The following is a 22,286-nucleotide window of genomic DNA, read 5'->3' on the forward strand; positions in this document are numbered from 1 at the left end:
CTACCTATAGAAAAGGTATAAATAAGATTGAAATAGTGCAGAGAAAATTTACAAGGATGTTGCTGAGTTATAGGGAAAGGTTGAATAGGTTAGGACTTTATTCCTAGAGGGTAGGAAAATGAGGGAAGATTTGATAGAATAAAGGCAAGCAGGCTTTTTCCACCAAAGCTTAGTGAGGCTAGAACTAGAGGTCATAGGTTAAAATGAAAGAAATACTTAAGGGGAACTTCTGCACTCAGAGGGTGGTGAGAATGTGGAACAAGCTGCCAGAAGTAGCGGATGGGGGCTCCATTGCAACATTTAAGAGAATCTTGGACAGGTACATGGATGGGAAGGCTATGGTCCAGGTGCAGGTCAATGAGACTAGGCAGAGTAATAGTTCAGCACCGCCTTGGTGGGCCAAATGCCTGTTTTTGTGCTGTGGTGTTCTGTGACTCTATGGACTTGCTGCCTTGTATATTTAGTACTGGTGCTGCAACCTTTATCTGCTGGTCCCACTTTTTATTTTAAATATAAAGTATAGAGTCAGTTGTACAGCACAGAAACATGCCCTTCAGCCCATCTAGTCCATGCAGAAACTATTTAAACTGCCTACTCCTGTCAACCACAACCCTCCATATCCCCACTATCTATGTACCTACCCAAGCTTCTCTTGAATATTGAAATCGAGCTTGCACAGACCACTTGTGCTGGCAGCTCATTCCACATTCTCACGACTCTGAGGGAAGAGGTTTCTCCTCATGTTCTCAAACTTCTCACCTTTCACCCTTAAGCTGTGACCTCTGGTTCCAGTCCCACCTGTAATATTTAAAATATGCCCTTCCGCACTCTTCATTTGAAATATGGTTCATCCCCTACCTTGATAGAATGGATTGTGACAATGGTGTTCATTTGCTTTGCTGATGGAAAGAAATGGTTTTCTAACAGTAGCCTGAGAAATACTTCGTTCAAGCCAGAATAATTGGCCTGCCACAGTACAATTTCTCATTTTTCTATGTAAGTATAACTCCAGCTATTACAGCATGTGCCCCTTCATCCCCATTCCTTTCAGTCTTACCAGTCGATTTCTAGAATTTAGTTCTCCATTTCAAGATCAAGGTTGTAGTGAGATCAAGAGACCTTGTGCGTTCCAAAGTAAAGGAGGCATTTCTGACCAGATAACTTGGTACAGTACTGGTATTACCTCAGTTATATCATTATGACACCATAAAGATAACTGGTAAACAACTTGCACTTGACTGCTGTTGTATAGGTAAGCAATATAATCTGACAAACAGCAATCAAATTCCACTGAGGAATGTTGATAGGTGCATTGGAATGTACTCCATATTTGACAACCAGGGATCTTTGCCCTAATTAACACCACTGAACCAAACTGGGGAATTTGGTGCGAATTTGAACATGGTAAATACACCAATGGCTGATCTGAAAATTACTTCATTGGCTCATTCACATCTTAAATATCAACTTGAATAAGTCAAAACAATGGACACAGAACTTGAGATCTGGTGGCAATTAGATATTCTCTACAAAGCCACATCTCAATTTACTATCTCTTCTTTCAGTTAGTCCTGATGAAGGGTCTCGTTCCGAAACGTCGACTGTACCTCTTTCTATAGATGCTGCCTGGCCTGCTGCGTTCACCAGCACTTTTTTGTGTGTGTTGTCTCAATTTACTGAAATGCCATGAGGTTTCATGTGGGCTGAAGTCATTATTTGGGTATCCAATGGCTACTCCCAGTCCCATCTGTATACTATTATACCACATTCATGTTACTTTCCTCCATTCTGTCACTTTTTCAGCTTTTTTCTGTTCTTTCATGTCACAAACACAAACTACTTATAAAACAACTACAAGAAGAACATTTGATTGGGACTGCATGTAGCGTATCATTGGTTCATTTTCCAAGATTACTTTCCTTTCTATCCATCACCAGAAACCTTCAATGACAACGTTCAGTGTCACAGCACGGAATGTTAAAAGTAGTAACAGTGGATTAGAGAACAAATTCACAACCTACTGTGGAGGTTAAAGAATTTAAGTGATCCCACATTCAACAAAAATCATGACTATTCTGATTTACAGCCTCAATTTCACATTCCTGTCAGATTCCCATAATCTTGGATTTTGTCAAATTTCTAGTTTTGAGTACAGTGACCCAATTCCAAGAAGAAACTCTTTCAGTATTAAGTAGTTGATTCATTAGGCTGGCCAATGCTCTCTTGTTCCAAATACAGCCTTTTACAACCCACTCTATTACTCTGTTACCTTGATATGCTTTAACTACTTTCCGCTCCAAAGGTAGATACAAAATATTCAACTCCAGCCCTTACTCTCCATGTTATACCCCACTTACCATCCAACGGACCAATATATTGTATACTTTGTGTACTTCCTCTCAATATACTCACTGAAACTCTTGTTTGGAGGAGAAAATGTGGTGTAAACTCACAAGACAGCCTTTGCTGTTTCTGAACATCTCAAAGTGTCATGCTTATTGCAAAGTTCAGATAAGCCTCTTAGAAAGACCAAACCATCCTTAGCTAGATACATAAACCATTGTCCCCATGTAACCTCCTACCCTATCCATATATAACCACAGAAAAATTCTGAAATATTTAACCGTGTCTGCAATCCAGTTATTTGCAATTTCCCAAGATGGATTATAAACTGGGCAACAAACTTTATTTGGTGAATTTATTTCACTCCTCTCTTTTCTGAGTTTATTAATTCTGTTTCTTAATGAGGAGACTGGAAAATATTCCTTTGTTGGGAATAGTCTTAAAATGCATTTCCTACCAAGGTCACCTTCCCAATTTGAATTGCCCAGACCATGAAGATCAAAATCATCTACAGTTACGTAAGAAACTCCTTTGTCTTTGTTGATACTTTGTATAATACTCCCAATAATACTTTGTTATTAACTTAACTTAAAAATTTATTTTTATCAATGTACAAATAGGCCATGCAGTAATTCAAAGATAGTCCCACTCCAGATCCCAGAGACGTCCTTAATCCTTGTACAAAGTAGGCAACAATCTTCAGATACTCATGAAAGGCAGTGTCCATTAATAAGGACCTCCAGCACCCAGGACATGCCCTTTTCTCACTGTTACCATCAGGTAGGAGATACAGAAGCCTGAAGGCACACACTCAGCAATTCAGGAACAGCTTCTTCCCCTCTGCCATCCAATTCCTAAATGGACATTGAATCTTTGGACACTACCTCACTTAAAAAAAAAGTATTTCTGTTTTTGCATGTTTTTTAATCTATTTAATATGTAATTGATTTACTTGTTTATTATTTTTACTTTATGTATTTTTTTTCTCTCTGCTAGATTGTGTATTGCATTGAACTGCTGCTTCTAAGTTAACAAATTTCACGTCTCATGCCGGAGGTAACAAACCCGATTCTGATTCTGGCTGTAGAAAAAGTTATCTATTCCTCCATGCTGACCACCTGTTAGAAACACCCTCCTGGACCCAAAACATTAACTCAAAATTCTTTTCAGATACGGCCAGACCAGTGTTTTCAGAATTTTGTGTTGTTTAAATTTCAGATCAGCCACATTTGCAATTTTGCTTTCATTGCAATTGCTCCTAATTTAGTGGTCTTTCACAAGACAGTTGTTACATTGATTGACTGCCCTGTTGTTTATGCAAGCAGTAAGAATGCAAAACTTCTGGTGTCACAAAAATTTATGCTATTTTAACACCATACTATGCACTCCCCTCCCGAGTCAAATAGTTTCATAGAACATACACTCAGAGGCCACTTTAATTAATGCAAGTATCTAATCAGCCAATCATGGGGCAGCAACTCAATGCACAAAAGCATGCAGACACAGTCAGGAGGTTCAGTTCATGTTCAAGCCAAACATCAGAACAGGGAAGAAGCATGATGTAAGTGACATTGACCTTGGAATGATTGCTGGTACTAGAAGAGGTGGTTTGAGAATCTCAAAAACTGCTGATCGCCCATACCTACGGTACTGATCAAAAAGTTACAAAATCTAGGCCTTTGTACCCCACCAGCAACTGGAGCCCTGACTTCCTAACTGGAAGACCACAATCTGTGCAGACTGGAAATAACATCTCCAACTTGCTGACAATCAACACTGGCACTCCACAGGGACGTGTGCATCGCCCATTATTTTACTCTCTTTACACCCATGACTTTTTGGCTAGGTGTACCTCAAATGCCATCCATAAATTTGCTGATGGACCATTGTTGGCAGAATCTCAGATGGTGATGAAAGGGCATACAGAATATATAGCAGTTAGTTGAGTGGTGTCATAGCAACAAGCTTGCACTCAACATCAGCAAGACCAAAGAGCCAACTGTGGACTTCAGGAAGGGCAAGACAAGGGAACACAAACTAATCCTCTGAGTATTGAACAGACGTGGAGAGAGTGAGCAATTTCAAGTTCCCGGGTGTCAACAAACACACCTTGTTAACAAGAGACAAGAGGAGAATGGCCAGACTGGTGCAAGCTGACAAAAAGGTGACCACACATTACAACAGTGGTGTGCAAAAGAGCATCTCTGAACGCAGAACACTGAATTTTGAAGTGGATGGGTTGCAGAAGCTGAAAACCGGGTTCTTCTCCTGGACCTAATAAAGTGGCCACTGAGTATAGAACAGTACAGGCCATTCAGCCCATGATATCATGCTAACCATTTGACCTACTTCGAGATCAATCTAACCCTTCTCTCCATTTTTCCTTCCCCAATGTATCTGCCTCTCCCACCGCTCTGGTGACATGCTTCATGCATCCATCACTCAAGAACAGACTCATCCTACTGTTATGGCAAATGCCCAAAAAAATAGTCCATTATCTGAGCCAAGAGATGAGATTGTCAAACCAGTTAGCTAGCTCTTCCCTACGGCATCAGGAGGGACAGTCAAGGCAGGTATACAGAAACCTTTGTGACAGTTGGACAGGTACATGGATAGAAAAGGTTCAGAAAAATATGGACCAAATGTAGGCAATGTGACTAGTTTGAACGGGCATCTTGGTCTGCAAGGACTAGTTGGGCTAAAAGAACTTACTTCTGTGCTAAATGACTCCATGTTTACCTGCAGATTCCACAAATATACACTGCAGATATCTCTGTTACTAACTCACAGGCTGCAGCTATAGTAAGCTGTGATGCTACAAAAATTCAATTGTTTTTTTTTTAAATTTGAAAACTTTATAGCCTTTCATTTACTTGTTCACCTTTCCAAAGTGTATCTGACGCAAGTCAAGCCTACACAAAAGATGGAGTTCATTCCAGTAACTACAATTAGGACATTAGTACAGGAGTACTGCAGGACAATATTCTAGTCATGTCAAAACTGCAAACCCTCATCTCCCACCATGTATGAAATAGAAAAATTAATATCGGAAGTAATATTTCAGGTCTTTACCATCTTTCTCCAAAAAAAAAGCGGCCCACCTGCTGTCCTTCTCCGGAACCTTCAATGCACCCAATTATATGTGGGTTTGTTTATTTATGACTAATATGCTCCAGCCATTACTTATGAATGAGTATGAACTGCATCCTTTACCCAGTGACACCTCAGTGGCTGGGTTGACGATTGCAAGTAACACTCATGTAACAAGTTCCAGGCTATGTACATTTCGTAAATATTAACACATGTTCCTTTAAGAATCAATACCGCTCACCTTGACTTGGGCACAAAGTTTGCTGATAACATCAACTCAAATATGCTAAAATTCAAAACATCTCAGTAGAAAACAGCTGTGAAACAGACTTACAGTTAAAATGTAAACAATTACAATTCATTGTAGGAAAAATTAGGATACACAAAATGAAGTCAAGAATACAATTTTAAAAAAGTACAAGACAAAATACATACCTTAAGGTGGAACGAGTGGGAAATGTAAATACAAAACGAAAACACTGGACTTGCAGCTTTTCAAACAAATGTTACGTATGTGTGGTGTACCATTACTAACATGACTAAAAAAGTTTAATCACACTCTGTCGTTGTTTTTGCTCCACACATATGTAACACAACCAACACTGAAAGAGTAAGGAAATCGTCCTAAAATTGACAGAATATTGTTCAGGCCTCAATTAATATATTAATTCTAGACATCCTATCTAAAGAGGCCAAGATCTCAGGGAATGGAAAGGCAATTTACTGATTAAGATTTCATGACTATAAGAGAGCTGGGGTTTCCACCTTAAAGCATAAAAAGCAAGATCAGACAGGAATTAAACACTGGGATGGGTTCTGACGATCACGTGGAAACTTAACCTAATTAACATGGGTTGATACTCAAATGCTGGAGCAGAATTTTAACCCATACTCTGAAACATTGTCAAAAAAAAAAACAACATTGTTGATTCATTACGGCACCAAGGCCTCTGCATAATAAATGCACGATCCATTCACCCAAACCGTTGGCAAATAGAACAGAAGCAAAGCTACTTGGCTTTCAATGTCTTCTAACATAGAAAAAAAAATTAAACCAATAAAAAAGTTTGCAGCACTTGCTATTCTCTGCTATTTTCACCTTGTAAAGTACAAGATTCTTTCAATATTACAAGGACTTAGTCTTTCAGGTTCCTGTTCCCTGCTGGTGAATGTTTCATTCTTTATGATTTCTTCATGACCATACTTCCCCCCATGTTTGTATCTATTTCACTCCATAGATGCTGCCTGACCTCTAGCCATTTGCGTGTACTGTACATACTTGCAGCTCCTTTTTACCTCACTGCCCACTTCGGCACTGTTGGGATTTAAATCCCAATAGATATTCACAAGGTCAAAAAAAAACACAATATAACTGGTTACTTGTAGATGGCATCAGGAAATTAAAATGAAGGTTGCCAAGATGATAATGTTGAGTCACAAGCCAGAGTACAGCACAGCTTTTGCTGTGGGAACCTGCCAGTTAATTGACAGCCACCGGCAATGTAATTCTACACTGTACTAGGAGACACATCTTAAGCCCGGTGTCCAGCTCAAAATAGAAAAGTGCAATACATAGACGATGCGAGAGCTATCTACTGTGCAGTTCCCTAGATGTGCTCAATGTGGGGGACAAGAAAAAAAATTGTCTATGGGAAAGCTTCAAAAGGTGCAAGGAAGTCATTAAAACCACAGCAATTTATGAATCAGAAGTTTGCTTTCTATCCAGATGACAGTATTTTATAATTACATTTGAAATTAGACATATGAAAGCTTTGGTCATGCCCCACCTTGGGCCAGTAAAAAGGTAGTAACCTGGACAGTGATGATAGATTCTCCTTAGAGTATCGAGCAAACAGAAAGGGAATTCCAGGAATCATTTGAAACCATCTTAGGTGAAGATCAGCCGTTACTCCACTCGGAATCGCTGTTGCAACATGTTTTCTTCTCTTCAAGCCAGTGCTCCTTTAATCCAAGTCTTGTATAACATCAACGTGATTAAAAGTTGTCCATTGCTTTCATGAGGCTGTCGGTGGTCCAACACTTACCTTGTCGCAAGAAAGGATTCACTGAAGATGGGTAAAAGGTGAGGTGAATTGCCTCTGGTCACGCTTACCTTATGAACACTCTGGGGGTTTTCAAGCCAAGCAAAGTACATTTCCTCAACATAGTTCGAGCTAGTGCCACTCAGAAAGGGCTCAGCAGCCACAGGCGCAGTATAAAAGCGCCCTTGTTGAAACGTCCTAGACACTGCTGCTCCACTGTGTGATAAGTTTTTAACATTCTGAGAGACAGTCAATGGCCTCAGTTTAGCAGCACAAGTCCTTAAATGATACATTTTCACCTTCCGATCTTACCACAGCCCACTGGAAATTAAAAACAAAAAAAAACACCAATTAGTGTGGAATAAAAAAAGGTAAAATTCTAAGGCATTTTTTTTTGCGAACATGCATGCAAAATTCTATCTTTTGACAAGTGCAGCTAGTCCTTGAAATTGAGGTCAGTAAATGACATGATGGGAAACACTTGGATGAACCACAAGGCTGGAGTGGAAATTCAAATTTAGCCTTCCATCAGCCAAAGGTTCAACGTTAGCCGGGGTCAACCATGTTGGCAGTGATGAAAAAATACAAGTGAACTTTGAACTACCTTTTTATTTAGAGATTTATTTTGAACTACCTACCTCTTTATTTAGAGATACAGCATAGAACAGGCCCTTCTGGCTCAATGAGCCACAGTGCCCAGCAATCCACCTATTTAACAATAGCCTAATCACAGGACAATTTACAATCAATTAATCTACTAACCAGTACATCACTGGATTGTGGGAGGAAACCAGAGCACCCGGAGGAAATCTACGTGGTCTTGGATAGAGCATACAAACTCCTTACAGACAGCACAGGAACTGAACGCCAAACTCCAATGTCCTGAGCTGCAATAGTGTTGCGCTAACTGCTAGGTTGCCCTTCTGAATATGCTAGAAAGTGAACACAAGGATAGCAAATTTGAAGTTCAGCTACAAACATCTCCTGCCACACCCACCAATTAAACAGTCAATTGAAGGCACAAACTATAGAACTTGGCTCAGATATACGCAAGTGTGAAACAGAAGGAAGGGTGGAAGTTGAAAGAACAAGTGTTATTGAAAGTGAATCATATACATTGTAGAACATAATGAACACAGAACTTCCCCGAGCTGTTCACACAATTTACTAACCCTTTTATAGTAAAGGATCCTTGAATTGCAATTCTTCCTCTGAGGAAATAACTGCACGGGACTGAAGCCACAATGTTAACCCTTTATCTTAATAAACAAGTGCACAGTAGGCATTCCACCTTGACCAAATGTAAAATAAGTTCAGAAAAAGTTCAAAAAGTAGGAAGTGATTGCACTTATACCACCAGTATTTATCATAAAATGCCTACCATTACAAATTACCCTGCAATGGTGTGCATTTTATGAAAAATTAGGGTGAAACAAGTGTAATTTCTTCCTGATAAATGCTTATTTTACACAGTGGTTCAGAGCACCATACTATTTGACCACCACATTAACTTGGAGCATTCATTTTCAATGTCACTGAAGAATGTCAAAAGCAGAAAAAGAGATGCAGAAACATACACAAGTTTTCAGAAACACTGCCAGTTTAAAAAAGTGAGCAGTTCCCAGAATATTTATTCAAGAAGCTCACAAGCATTTTGTCATTAAATAAAGTTTAAGGCAATGAAATGTAGATAAAACATGATTTTTTTTTAAATATCTGGCTGAGTTGGCAATAGGACAATTACAATTTCTCCATGTTCCAAGTCAGAAAGAGACTGTTCCTGCATTGCTCCAAGTCAACATGTGCACAATCGGTCCCAAGGTGCTTTTTTTTTTGAAAAAGGTCAACAAAAATAATATTCTAAAGATAGGACAAAATGAATTGTGCATCTCTATGTGAGAGCGTGCTAACCCCAACATTAATCTGCAGTAAAAGGCCCTATCTTCAAAGTACGCTTGAGTATGCTTGTTGCTAATGCCAAAAAGCATTTCACTATAGCTTTCAATGTACACCTGATAAACTTGATCTTGATTTTAAGGTGTGGGAAAGGGGGAAGCGGTGGACTGAACTGAAAAGGCGAAGGGAAAAATTGACAGACAAACTAGCACTGAGCAAATACAAACAAAAAACATAATAAATAGATAAATATGCAATAAATAAACTGAGCACAGGAGTTATAAAAATCTTGAAAGAGTATGTGGGTTGTGGAATCAGTTCAGTGTTGGGGTGAGTGCAATTATCCACACTGGTTCAGGAGCCTGGTGGTTGACAGGTACTATATGATCCTTGATTCTAATATTTGATTTTGCCGAATTGAGTTGGGAACGTTCCCGAACAAGGGGTGCATTATCTAGGTCGGAGTTCCCAACCTGGGTCCATGGACCTTGTCGCTTAATGGTAGGGGTCCATGACATTAAAAAAGGTTGGGAAGCCCGATGTCGGTAATTTTCTCCTGATGAAAGGTGTTTGAGCTGTACATTACACCCCAACTTCTCATTCCATACATGCTGCTTTACCCCCCTTCCCTCCACAATATTTCCACCATCTGCAATTTTTGTTTTTTGATTTCCACTTATCATTCACATTACAATACAACTCATCTCACTACTAGTAAAAGGAGAAATTAAGATAGGATTTTGTTAAGGCAACAAAAAGGAGTACTTTTGCCCCAAGAAAATAGACAAGGGAGGAGTGCTGGAGGTAGGTGCTCCATTTCTTTTTTAAATATTAAATTCTTCCTTTCAAGGTGTAGGAGCCAGGTATTTATTTTCTATCTGCATTGTATTTTGTGTGCCATGTTTATTAGGGTAGTTACATTGGTTGGGAGGTGGTAGAAGCAAAGAGTAGTTATGTATTCATGCTTTGGATTTGGAAGCCAGTCTAGTTTTGAGTGGAGCTAAGGGAGTGGAATATTGGGGGGGGGGGGGGAGAATATCTTTTTTGTTGACCACTTAATTTTACTTAATTACATTTAAGAAAGATTAAACATACTTAAATAGGTTTACATATTCTTGATTACATTAAAGAATGCTTTGGGTTTAGTATGTTTAATATGCTAAGACTTTATTTTGTTATATCACTGGTTTTAGTTTCATCGCTTCAAGATTGTTTGTTTTGGTAGTTTCTTAACAAAAGATCAAACATATTTTTTGACTTTGAAACCTTGTTATTGGATTGGAGAGCACAGCAGACAGGATCAACACCCCTCTCCCGCTTAGCCTCAAAGTGAGGTTGGCTTGTTTAAGTAGCCGCTACAGAAGGGTTCCATTTACCAAAAAAAAAGAGATATGGGGTTACGTGAACCAGAAAACACTTAACAAAAAGGCCAAATACCCATCCCAAGCCCCGAGGAAAATTGTGAACTGTAAAAGACTTAAGGACATATCGAGAGCGTTCTTTTAATTAAACAGGATGCTGAAGAATAGTGCTGGGGCCTAGCAAAAACTGATAATGTGACTAAGAGTCATGTGGTAACTTTCATTTTAAAGTATGTTTTCAAGTACCAATCCAGTCAGCAAAATTCCAGTTGAAAAGCAACTCTGTTTTGCAGGAAGTCCTGAACTACTGGAGGCAATTGCTTTTGCATAAAAACACTAAACAATTATAGTCTTACAAAAGACTCCATAATACTATTATGAAGAACTATCTCTTGGCCAATATTGTTCCTCAACCACTATTATCTATTTCCTATTTACGGAAGTTTGCTTTGCTTAATTTGGGCCATGCTGTGCGTCACAATGGTGGCGCCATTAAAGTAACTGGCTGCCAATCGTATTGGGATATTTGAGTTTATGAAAGGTACACTTACTCTTTATAAATGAAACCAAGGAAACATTGGATAATTACAAGCAACACACATAAAAGTTGCTGGTGAACGCAGCAGGCCAGGCAGCATCTCTAGGAAGAGGTACAATTGACATTTTGGGCCGAGACCCTTCGTCAGGACTAAATGAAGGAAGAGCTAGTAAGAGATTTGAAAGTGGGAGCGGGAGGGGGAGATCCAAAATGACAGGAGAAGACAGGAGGGGGAGGGATGGAGCCAAGAGCTGGACAGTTGATTGGCAAAAGGGATATGAGAGGATCATGGGACAGGAGGCCTAGGGAGAAAGGGGGGGGGTGTGGTGGAAGCCCAGAGGATGGGCAAGGAGTATAGTGAGAAGGACAGAGGGAGAAAAAGGAGAGAGAAAAGAACACATATATAAAATAAATAAATAACAGATGGGGTACTTTAGGAAGAATCGATATGACATAGGAACAGTTTTTGGCCCATCGAGTTTATTGTACCATTCAATCATGACCGATTTATTGTTCTTTTCAACCCCATTCTCCTGCCTTCTCCCCATACCCTTTGACACCCTTACTAATCAAGAACCCATCAACCTCCTAATGATTTGGACTCCACAACTGTCTGTGGCAATGAATTCCACAGATTCACTATTCTCTGGCTAAATTCCTCTTCATCTCTATTCTAAAGGGACATCAATCTATTCTAAGCCTGTGCCCTCTGGTCCTAGATGATAGGAAACATCCTCTATACCTCTACTCTATCTAGTCTCAGTATTTGATCTGTTTCAATAAAATCCCCCAGCTCCTTCTTCTATATTCAATTACAGGCCCCAAACCATCAAACTCATGTTAACCCTTTCATTCCCTGAATAATCCTCATAAACCTCCTCTGGTCTCTCCAATGCCAGCACAAATTTTCTTAGATATGGAGCTCAAAAATGCTCACAATACTCCAAATGTGGTATGACCTTATAGTGCAAAGCATTAATATGTAGTTTTGTACTCTAGTCCTATTAAAATGGAAGTTTCCTTACCACAGATTCAACCTGCAAGTTTATCTTTACAGAATGCTGCAGTGGGACTCTCAAGAGGATAAGGTTGCCACATATCTGAAGGAAGTTAAAATCAGGATAGGAACTCACCAAAACAGTGCAAACAAAAGCACAGGAATGTTAAAGATAGATAGGTACAGCGCAAACCGGTTCAATTAACTCTTTATATTCTCAAGAGTGACATGCACAAAATTCCCAATGACATCAAGATGGGTAGTAGCAGAGTAGTTTCATGAGGTCATTCTCTTTGACAACAGTAACAGGAGAGGATTAGAAGGAAAGCAAAAAGAAACATTGTTCATTAAAAAGTATAAAATTTGATTATTCTCTAGAGGAGAGCTGCTCTCGTAAGTTATGCAGCATTTGTACACCTGTCTATTAGATCACACTAATGAATAGTTAAAACCATCCTAGAGAAGTCAGAGTTTATTGTCTTGTACGAGTACGCGCAGTAAAAAGAGAAACTTCCAGAATCACAGTATGTATCATTGGAGACAATATTCACAAGTACAAATTATACAAGAAAGAACACGATTAGAACAGAAAAAGCTCATTGTAGCACAAAGTGATCAAAGCAGTCAGATTCTGATTTATTTGCACATCAAGACATACAGTGAAATACCTTATTTACATTAACAACCAACACACCAAAGGATGGACAGGAGGCAGCCTGCAGGTTCTGCCACACATTCTGGCGCCAACATAGCGTGCCCACTATGCTCAGCAGAACACAATAAGCAACAAAGCCATATACCAAGGTAACAAGCTCAAAAGGCCTCTGGAAGAGCATGTTATATGCTGCTGTCTAATTATACCAGAATCCCAAGGATTTTTTAAAAAATATCAAAATTCAGAACACCAAGAAATATTTGTAATTCTCAGCAAGGCTGTGAAGAAAGTTAATGTTTCAAGTCACGAGCTTCTTCAGAACTGAGAGTTTTAAAACATAAAAGTTTCCCCTCAGTTCTAAAAACTTTCAGTCTGTCCCAACTTTCCTTTCAGTTACAATGTTCTACCAACAGTTTTGACAGTCTCCTTGAACAATCACATCTTTCCTGTGACATAGTGACAAGATTGTACACAGCACTGTTTGTACAGTTCTGTGTAATTTCCTGTCTATATTTTATATAACACCAAATGAAAAAGACAAGAAGTACATTCAAGTAAGTGATCACCTTTAAAAAATTTGCCCTTCTATTTAAAAAGGTGAAATAAAGAGGGCATCTCCTCCTCCACACCACACACATTGTCAATTTTCTTGTTTTATCAGGCCACACCCCAAATCACACTTCCATTCCCAATGTTTCTGCCAAGTGGAATAATTTAATTTTACTGCAGTTTAAAGCATTCCATCTGACTCTCAACTTGGCAGCTAATTTTAGCTCTCATCCACAAACTTCTTTATTGTGCCCCTCACAACAAGGTCCAAATCACTGACATTCTGCGCAACAAGCTGAGTCCTGTAGAATACCACTATAGACATTCAAGCATTTTCCTAACTTTGAATTCCATCTGCTGTTAGTTCTTTAGATTACCTTACTAGTTGGGCCCTGTCAAAATCCATGCTGTTTAGACCATATCCCTCCAGTGGTATCATCAAGTCTGTCAGCGCCTCATTGTTAATAAGACAAAGTTCCTCTCACAGAATTAGCTATGGAATTCCTCACACTCATCCTGAACTGGGCTCTTACGGATTACTCATCTGTCACCTTATGTATTCTAATTAGCTCATCAGTCTTAACGGAAACATCCCAAACAAGTTATAGACCTGCTGTTCATTGACCCCTTGGTTAATGATAGGGGTCTACAACATTAAAAAAGGTTGGGAACCTCTAGTCTAGAGTAACTCACATAAGATGCTGGAGGAAATCAGTCACACCTCAATAAAAAACAAAAGTCAACATTTCGTGCTAAGACCCTTCAACAGGTCTGGGAAGAGGAAAGAAGTCAGAATAAGAAAGTGGAGAAGCTACAAGGTGATAGATGAAACCATGTCAGGATAAAGATAGGGGGGTGGGAGAAGAGGATGACATGAGAAGCTGGAAGGTGACAGGCGGAAAGAGTAAAGGGCTGAAGAACGAAAAAATCTGATTGGAACATGGAAGAAAGGGAAAGAGGAAGGGCACTAGAGGGAGGTAATAGGCAGGTGAGGGGAAAGATGGGAGAAGAGGAGAATGGAAGGAGGAGTGCGGGGGGGGGGGAGAAGGAGAAAGAATCTGGCTGCAGAAAGTCATAGTACTCAGTTTTATACATACAATTCTCAACCCGCAACATAAAATTTAAGCCTTATGTCATGAACCACTGCCGTTAAATTACAGTCCTGGAAGGAAGAGAAAAATATTATGAACTGCACGTGCTTGAAATCCAAAACAGAGCTGGAAACACTCAGTAAATCAGGCAGCATCTATAGAAAGCAGAAATATTCAGGTCAAAAATCCTCCATTAGAAATAGAAAAGGAAAAGCAAATTAGTGTTGAGTTGCAGACAATGTTGGGGAGGGACAACTACCTGCTGCAGAGCTTACCAGGGATGTCATGTTATTTACACAACCACCAATTCTGCATTTCGACAAACCAGATCAAGATAAATCGATTCATCACACAATAAATTCCACATTATACCTGATCACATGCTACCTCCTCATACTCACGGCAGGTTACCATTCCAGCATGCATCACTCCTCATTACCAGATCCATCTACAGCACACAGGATCATGGGTCACACTTCACTAACCAAGTTAGTGTTTCTTCCATATCTCAACCGGTTAGTGCTCACATAAGGACATGCACTCAGTGGCTACTTCATTAACAAACAACCCCAATAGAACCCATTTAAAACAAAACAAGACCATTGAAAACCCAAGGTGGAGAGAGAGCGAGAGAGAAAATTGTGCAAGCAGACTGCATTCAGAACTAATGTTCTGGCCAGGCATCACTGCAGCCAATCCAGAAGTCCACAGAAGCAGAACTCAGAAGGGCTTAATCCAGCACAAAGCCAAGCACACCCCACGCAGCAGTGAGCCAAACCAGCCAGTCTTTCACCTCCAAGCCCATCACCCCGACCACTTCAACCTGGCCTAGTACTTAAATCATCCAAACCTCGGGTCGTTCTTCATCAGGCTCTGGCTCCAAAGCCTCAATAAGGCCAGCGCCCCACTTTTCCAATTTGGCTCAGCTCTTAAATTGATCAAACCTCACATACCTCCTCAGCATCAAATTGCCTATAAGTCCACTCCAGCAACTGTCCCAGTGAGACTCCAGCCACACTGCAAAAAAGAAATGCCAGATCGTACAGGCGATTCCTCCAAGAGGACCACAGCCTTGTTGTTGGGCTTGGAAGCATGCAGGCCTCAATGACTCAGAACTATGCTGGCTGGAGTAAAAACTTTTGGTAGGGTCACCCACGCCAAACAGGTCAAAGGGTAGAGGCCAGATTAAGAGTGGTCCACCACTCCTCCAGATTTGGGGGTTCAGTTCAGGGTCAACAACCCTGTCTGGTAAATCAAAGTTGTTACTGAAACAGCAAAGAAGAATCCTTCTGCACCCAAGTGAGAGGCTTCATCCAGGACTTACTAAAGACAGTAGTGAAAACTCACATGATGAAGGAAGCTCTGAACACCACTGGAGATAGAGGACCTTCACTGCTGCCCTAAAGGCCAAAGAATAATGGGTAGTAAGTACATACAGGTGATTCCACTCAGCACCAGCAGGGAAGCCACGGGGCTGTTTGCACTGATCGTTTACCAGCTGAAGTGTGAATAGTGAAGTATTTTGTTGCATCGGCCACCAGCAAGTTGTCACTCAAAACAGAAAGTAATGTGATCATAAACCCGATTCGTTAAAGCATAGAGACGTGATCAAGAGGTTCAGTTGTTTTTCCAGACCAAACATCAGAATGGGGAAGAAATGTGAACAATCGCTGGTGTCAGATGGGGTGGCTTGAGTGTCTCAAACTGCTGATCTCCTGGGATTTTCATGCACAACAATCTCTAGAGCAGGAGTTCCCAAACTTATTTATCCTATGGAGCCTTACTATTAACTGAAAGGGTCTGTGGACCCCTGGTTGGGAACCCCTGCTCTAGAGTTTAGAGGGAATGGTGCGAAAAACAAAACAAGAAAAATTCCAATAAGCAGCAGTTCTCTGGACAAAAAATGCTTCTGTAATGAGAAGTCAGAGGAGAATAGCCAGACTGGTTCACGCTGACGGGAACGTGACAGTAACTCAAATAACGACACATTTCAACAGTGGTGTGCACAAGAGCATCTCTGAATTCACAACCAGTCAAATCTTGAAGTGGGTGGGCTACAGTAGCAAGACCACAAGAGGTACCTAATAAAGTGGCCACTGAGTGCAAGCTTACACGACAGCAACAGTAGCACCTCGAATTGTCACATTTATAAACTTTAGATTTGCAAAGTGAATGTTCTGCTGCAACACTAATGAATTTGGAAGCATTTCCTTTATCTTTAATCCAACACCAATGGAAACACAGGAGGTATAATTTGGATTTCCAGAAGGCATTTAATCAGCTGGTCCTTGTAGAGTTACTGCACAGGGCTGGAAGGAAGAAATCACTAACTAACCAACAGAAAACAAAATAGGGATGGATAGGTCATCTTTCAACCAGTAATCAGTAACTAGAGTGTGCCACAGAAATTAATCTACCTTGACAATTTGGACAAAGGGAACAAGTGTACAGATACCAAATTTCTTATAATACAAAAAATAATAGATGGGGAAAAATAGGTGGCCAGTTGTGAGGAAGTGACAAAGCCGATGAGGAAATTCAGCTAGGTGAAAAAGAGAGGATGAGACCTTAAAGAAGGTTTAGAAAAAGAGAATGGAATTATATGAACAGTCAGAATTTACAAAGAGGTTACGTACACAACTCAGAGGGTGGTAGATCACCAGAATACTGTGGAGACAGTCGCTTTCTACATTCAAGGCCAACAGTAACAAACATTAAACTAAATGAGAACCAGCAGAAGGCAGGAATGTGGTATTAAAGCCAGGACTGGTTCAGCCACATCCGTATTGAGTATTGGAGTACATTGAACAGGCTGACTAGCCTACACCTGTGTGTTCTTACAGCAATAACCTGTGATCTAATATCTGGTCCCAAATTGACATCCACGTCCTCCATTCCCAAAATAGATGGGTTTGATTATCCAATTCTCTCTACCCACAAGATACAGATCTTTCACCCGTCCATTCCCTTCCAAAATAAAAGCACACAACTACAATCTCCTGTTAGCATTTTAAAACTGCCTGAATTACCCCTCCCCTCCTCATTACTTCATAGACGTTCACCATGTCCAACCACCCAATGAAACTCATACTACATCTTGGCAGTTCAAGTGCTTACCACAATAGTTCCAATATTGTGTGATTACCCATCTCCAGCACCACCTCCACCCTCAGAACCCCTCTAAATCTCTTGCCATTCAATTTTAGACAAGCCTACTATAGACCACAAGACATTGGAGCAGTAGAACATTCAGCCTGTCAAGTCTGCTCTGCCATTCCATTATGGCTGATTGACTGTCCCTCTCAACCCCATTCTCCTGTTTTCTCCCTCGAAGCCTTGACTCCCTGACTAATCAAGAACCTATCAATCTCCACTTTAAACATACCCAGCCTTCTGTGGTAATGAATTCCGCAGATTCACCAGCATCTGGCTAAAGAAATTCCTCATTTCCTTGTATTTGGACATGGTGTCTTCTGGTCCTAAACTCCCCCACTGCAGGAAACATCCTCTCCACATCCACTCTGTCTAAGCCTTTAAATATTAGGTTTTAATGATATCATAACACCATAAGACATCCAAATTGCTTTGAGGCATTCTATTAAAAAAATTACTAGCACTAAGGCAGCTTTACATACACAAAATGCTGAAGGAATTCAACAGGTCAGACAGCGTTTATGGAAATGAATATAAGAGTTGACGTTTCAGATCATGCCACTTCAGGCTATGGCAGATTTTAATTCATCTTGATATTTGTTAATTTAACCTATTAGGTGGGATTTTTAACTCTCTTACATGATATTAATTTGAGTGAGCGGGAGCGTTTCTCTTTGGAGTGAAGGAGGACAAGGTGACTCGACTGAGGTATACGAAGATGATAAGAAACAGATAGAGTGGACAGCCAGAGATTTTATTTCCCTAGGGTGGAAATGGCTTCTACAAAGAGGCCTGTGTGCACGTGTATATAGGGCTGTCAGAGACAAGTTCTTTACAAAGTGGCGGATGTTGTCTCCCAGGGCAGTGGTATTATTATGGGCATTTAACTCTTAGATAGGCACATGGATGATAGAAAAATGGAGTGCAATGTAGGAGGAATTGATTTTAGGATTAGGTTAAAAGGTTGGCACAACATTGTGGGCCTATACCGTGCTGTAATGTTCTTTGCTCGACAGCACCCGATTTCATTTCCCACTGCTGTCTGTAAGGAGTTTGTATGCTCTCCCCCATGACTGCATGGGCTTCTGGGTGCTCCAGTTTCCTGCCACAGTTCAAATACATAGCAGTTGGTAGGTTAACTTATCACTGGAAATTGTCCCGCGATTAGACTTGGATTGAACTGAGGGACAGCTGGGCTCAAAGGGCCTATTCCACACCACATCTCAATAATACAAAAAGTTGGAAATTTGAAATAAACATCAAAAAATTCTATAAATACTCAATTGTTTGCTTTTCAGCTGATGTTATATTTCAGGGCAGTGACCCTGTGAGAACTGGGAGAGAAAATACACCACAGATTTGCCAAGAGGACAAACTAACAGAAATCACCTCCGGTCAGTTAGCTTTTTCATTCCTCACTCTCTGTGGATAGACAATACAAACACACCCAAGATACTGCAAGAACTCAGCAGATCTACATGGAGGAATTAATAGACAATGTTTTGAGCCAATGTCCTTCATCAGGAGTGGAAAAGAAGGGAAGAAGCAGAGTGAAAAGGTGCAGGGGATGGTAAGCAGTACAAGTTAGAAGGTGATAGGTGAAGCCAGGTAAGGGGAGAGAGGATGGGTGGAAAGGTGGGGGGGGGTAAATGAAGTGTGAAGTTGGGAACTGATAGGTGGAAAAGATAAACAGCTGAAGAAAGAACCTGAGAGCAAGCCAAAGGAGAGGGGGAAGGAGGAGGGTTGTAAATTTAGTCATCTTCATCTTGGGTACTAGCCTAAAATGTACTCAGGACATCTTCAAGGAGTGGTGTCTCAGAAGGGCAGCGTCCATTATTAAGGACATCCAGCTCCCAGGGCATGCCCTTTTCTCACTGTTACCATCAGGAAAGAGGTACAGAAGCCTGAAAGCACACACTCAGTGATTCAGGAACAGCTTCTTCCCCTCTGCCATCCGATTCCTAAATGGACATTGAACCCATGAACACCACCTCATTTTTAAAATAAAAATTATTTCTGCTTTTGCACAATTTTTAATCTATTCAATATACTGTAATCAATTTAGTTATTTTTTACTTTTTTTCTTTATGTTACATATTGCATTGAACTGCTGCTGCTAAGTTAACAAATTTCATGACACATGCCGGTGATAAGAAACCTGATTCTGAGGATGGACAACAGAGGGAGGTGATGGGCAGGTGAGGCGATAGAAGGATTGAGAGGGGAGCTAGAATGGCTAATGGAAAAAGATGGAAGAAGTGGGAAGGAGAACCGGAAATAGTAGAAATTGTGTACTAAATTAAATGGATTAGGATATGGTAGGTTCAGGTTGTGGTAATAACAAGAACGGAGCCAGTATCACAGATATAGTGCCAATTCCAATAAAAACAGAAAGCTCAGTACCCAAAGTTGCAGAATTCAGTTACAGGTCCAGAAGTCTGCAACACTCCCTAACAGACTCTCACCTTATGATGTAAGCTACGACAATGCAGGAGATAAGACAAAGCAAGAGTGAACTAAAGTGACAGGCGTCAGGGAGTTCTGAGTCACCGCTGCAGATTGAATGCAAATACAGAGAAGTTCTGCATTCGGTTTCTCCTTGTAGAGAAGAAAACATTGTGCACACAGAACACAAAACAAATAGAACTTCATTCTTTACCACACTCCTAAAACTGCAAGGGACAATCCTTGAAATCTATCTGGCAAAATGGTCGTTCAGCATCAATAAATTTCACCTCAAAAGAATGCTAAAAATTAGAGCAGTGAGAAAAGTAAATATTCAGTATGTTACCATATACTACCTTGAGATTTCTTGCAAGCATTGACAAGAAAGTAATATGAAATTTATATAAAAACTATGAACAAAGAATGCAAATTCTGCAAATAAAGCTGAGACCCAGCTATACAGTCCTTGATAGGTGTGGAAAATAGAAGGGTGTATAAATTGCCGTTGGGTATTTATGTCAAGTTTATATTACGTTCACAGCTTCTCTTAAAACATCGGAATCTTACTGAAAAAAAACAGGCGTTGCGACATTGCACAGTGTACGGGCAGGGAAGACTTGCATCAGAGTGCTCACAATCCAATGCAAGCCCAAGCAGCTGGAGGCAGTTACAGGAAACGAAATTGACCCCCAGTTGACAAAGGGATGGGAATGGTATCTCGAGGTTACCAAGAGGAATGGTCTCTTGGGGTTAATGGCAAGTTGTCAGCCCAGACGTTGGATCACATTCGCACCAAACACCGGGGTCCAGATTATAACCATCGTGGGGCGGGGGGGGGGGGTGAGAAGAGAAAAGATCGGCGAGGCTCCTGATGTACAGCGGGCTCCGGCCAGCCGAAAGTCTGGGGCTGGAGGGCACAGCAAACGGCAGGAGTGTCCTACACCTTCCCCCAATCCACCAGGGGCCAAGGGCAAATTGAGCCCACCGGAATGACCGAGTCAGGGTGGCTTTGGGATCCTTGAGAATATCCCCCTCGCCCCGAGCAAATAACGCAGCGGCAAGGCCAGGCTTGGCTCCGGCTACTCGTGCCAGATACTGGGCTGGGTGACCTTGCGGAATGGCCCCAGGGCCTCAAGTCAGGCGATCCGCGCACCTCCAGCGAATTCCGCCCTCCCGGCCGGAGATCCCGCCTTTCATTCCAGCACCGCCGAATCTAATTGCACCGGTCACCTGCCAGTCAACGCCGGCAGCGCCCACAGGCGGACGCCCATTGGCCAGCCTGGCTGCCAATCCCCTGACGCGATCGCCAGTTCCCGACCGGGTGGAACAGTCCGGCGATTTCAGATCGCTTTTTTTTTGTTGAACGAACAGTGAGAATGCTCCGCAGCGAGCGTAAACTCACGCAGGTGAAGTCAACGTTACCTAGTCCAGGGTGCCTCGCTATTCTGAAACCGCTGCCGAAAATACCAATCCCTCCGCGAGCCGGCTTTGGCGAGAAATGACATGGAAAACAAGGCGCGCGGGCTGGGTTAAGACCGAAGGCACGCCGAGCGTCGTGACGTCAGTCGGAGTGGGCGTGGTCGGAACCCTGGAGTGGGCGTGGTCACTCACTCTGCGCGCCCCATCGCTCGGCCAGGTAACGTTTGGACACCTGAGCTGAAGGTGGAGGGAGTTGGTATTGGTTCATTGTTGTGATATACCGAAATACAGTGAAAAGCTTCACACACAAAAGGCTGGAGGAACTCAAGCAATGAATAAACAGCCGACCCTGACGGACTAAGAAGGGAAGACGCCAGAATAACAAAAACTGGCGGGGTCAAAAAAAAGGATAGCTGGAAGCTGATTGCTGAAACTCGGTGGATGGGAAAGGTCAAGGGTTGGAGAGGAAAGAATCTGATAGGAGAGGAGAGTGGACCATAGGAGAAAGGGAAGGAGGAGGGGACCCAGGGGGTAGTAATAGACAGGTGAGAAGAGGTAAAAGGTCATAGTTGGGAAGAGGGAGGAGTGGATTTTTTGTTATTGAAAGGAAAAATGGATATTGATGCTACCAGACGCAATATAAGGTGATGCTCCTCCATCCTGAGGGTGGTCTCATCTTGTCATAGGAGGAGGCCATGGACCTACCT

At 41.3% G+C, this 22,286-nt stretch overlaps 1 protein-coding gene across 4 annotated transcripts in view; it reads right to left on the minus strand.

The window, feature by feature from the left end:
• LOC134351085 (2-oxoglutarate dehydrogenase complex component E1) overlaps positions 1 to 21,719 on the minus strand; it is a 124,092-nt gene extending 102,373 nt beyond the window's left edge. For all 4 annotated transcript variants that reach the window (XM_063057138.1, XM_063057139.1, XM_063057137.1 and 1 more), the window contains exons 1-2: positions 21,583 to 21,719; positions 7,547 to 7,796 (exon numbers count right to left, since the gene is read on the minus strand). In XM_063057138.1, the coding sequence (XP_062913208.1) occupies positions 7,547 to 7,768 (222 nt within the window). In that variant the 5' untranslated portion in view covers positions 7,769 to 7,796; positions 21,583 to 21,719. The remainder of the gene's footprint in view (positions 1 to 7,546; positions 7,797 to 21,582) is intronic.
• Between the last annotated feature and the right edge of the window lie 567 nt (positions 21,720 to 22,286).

The sequence above is a fragment of the Mobula hypostoma genome, chromosome 8 (assembly GCF_963921235.1).
Source record: "Mobula hypostoma chromosome 8, sMobHyp1.1, whole genome shotgun sequence".
Lineage (NCBI taxonomy): Eukaryota > Metazoa > Chordata > Chondrichthyes > Myliobatiformes > Myliobatidae > Mobula > Mobula hypostoma.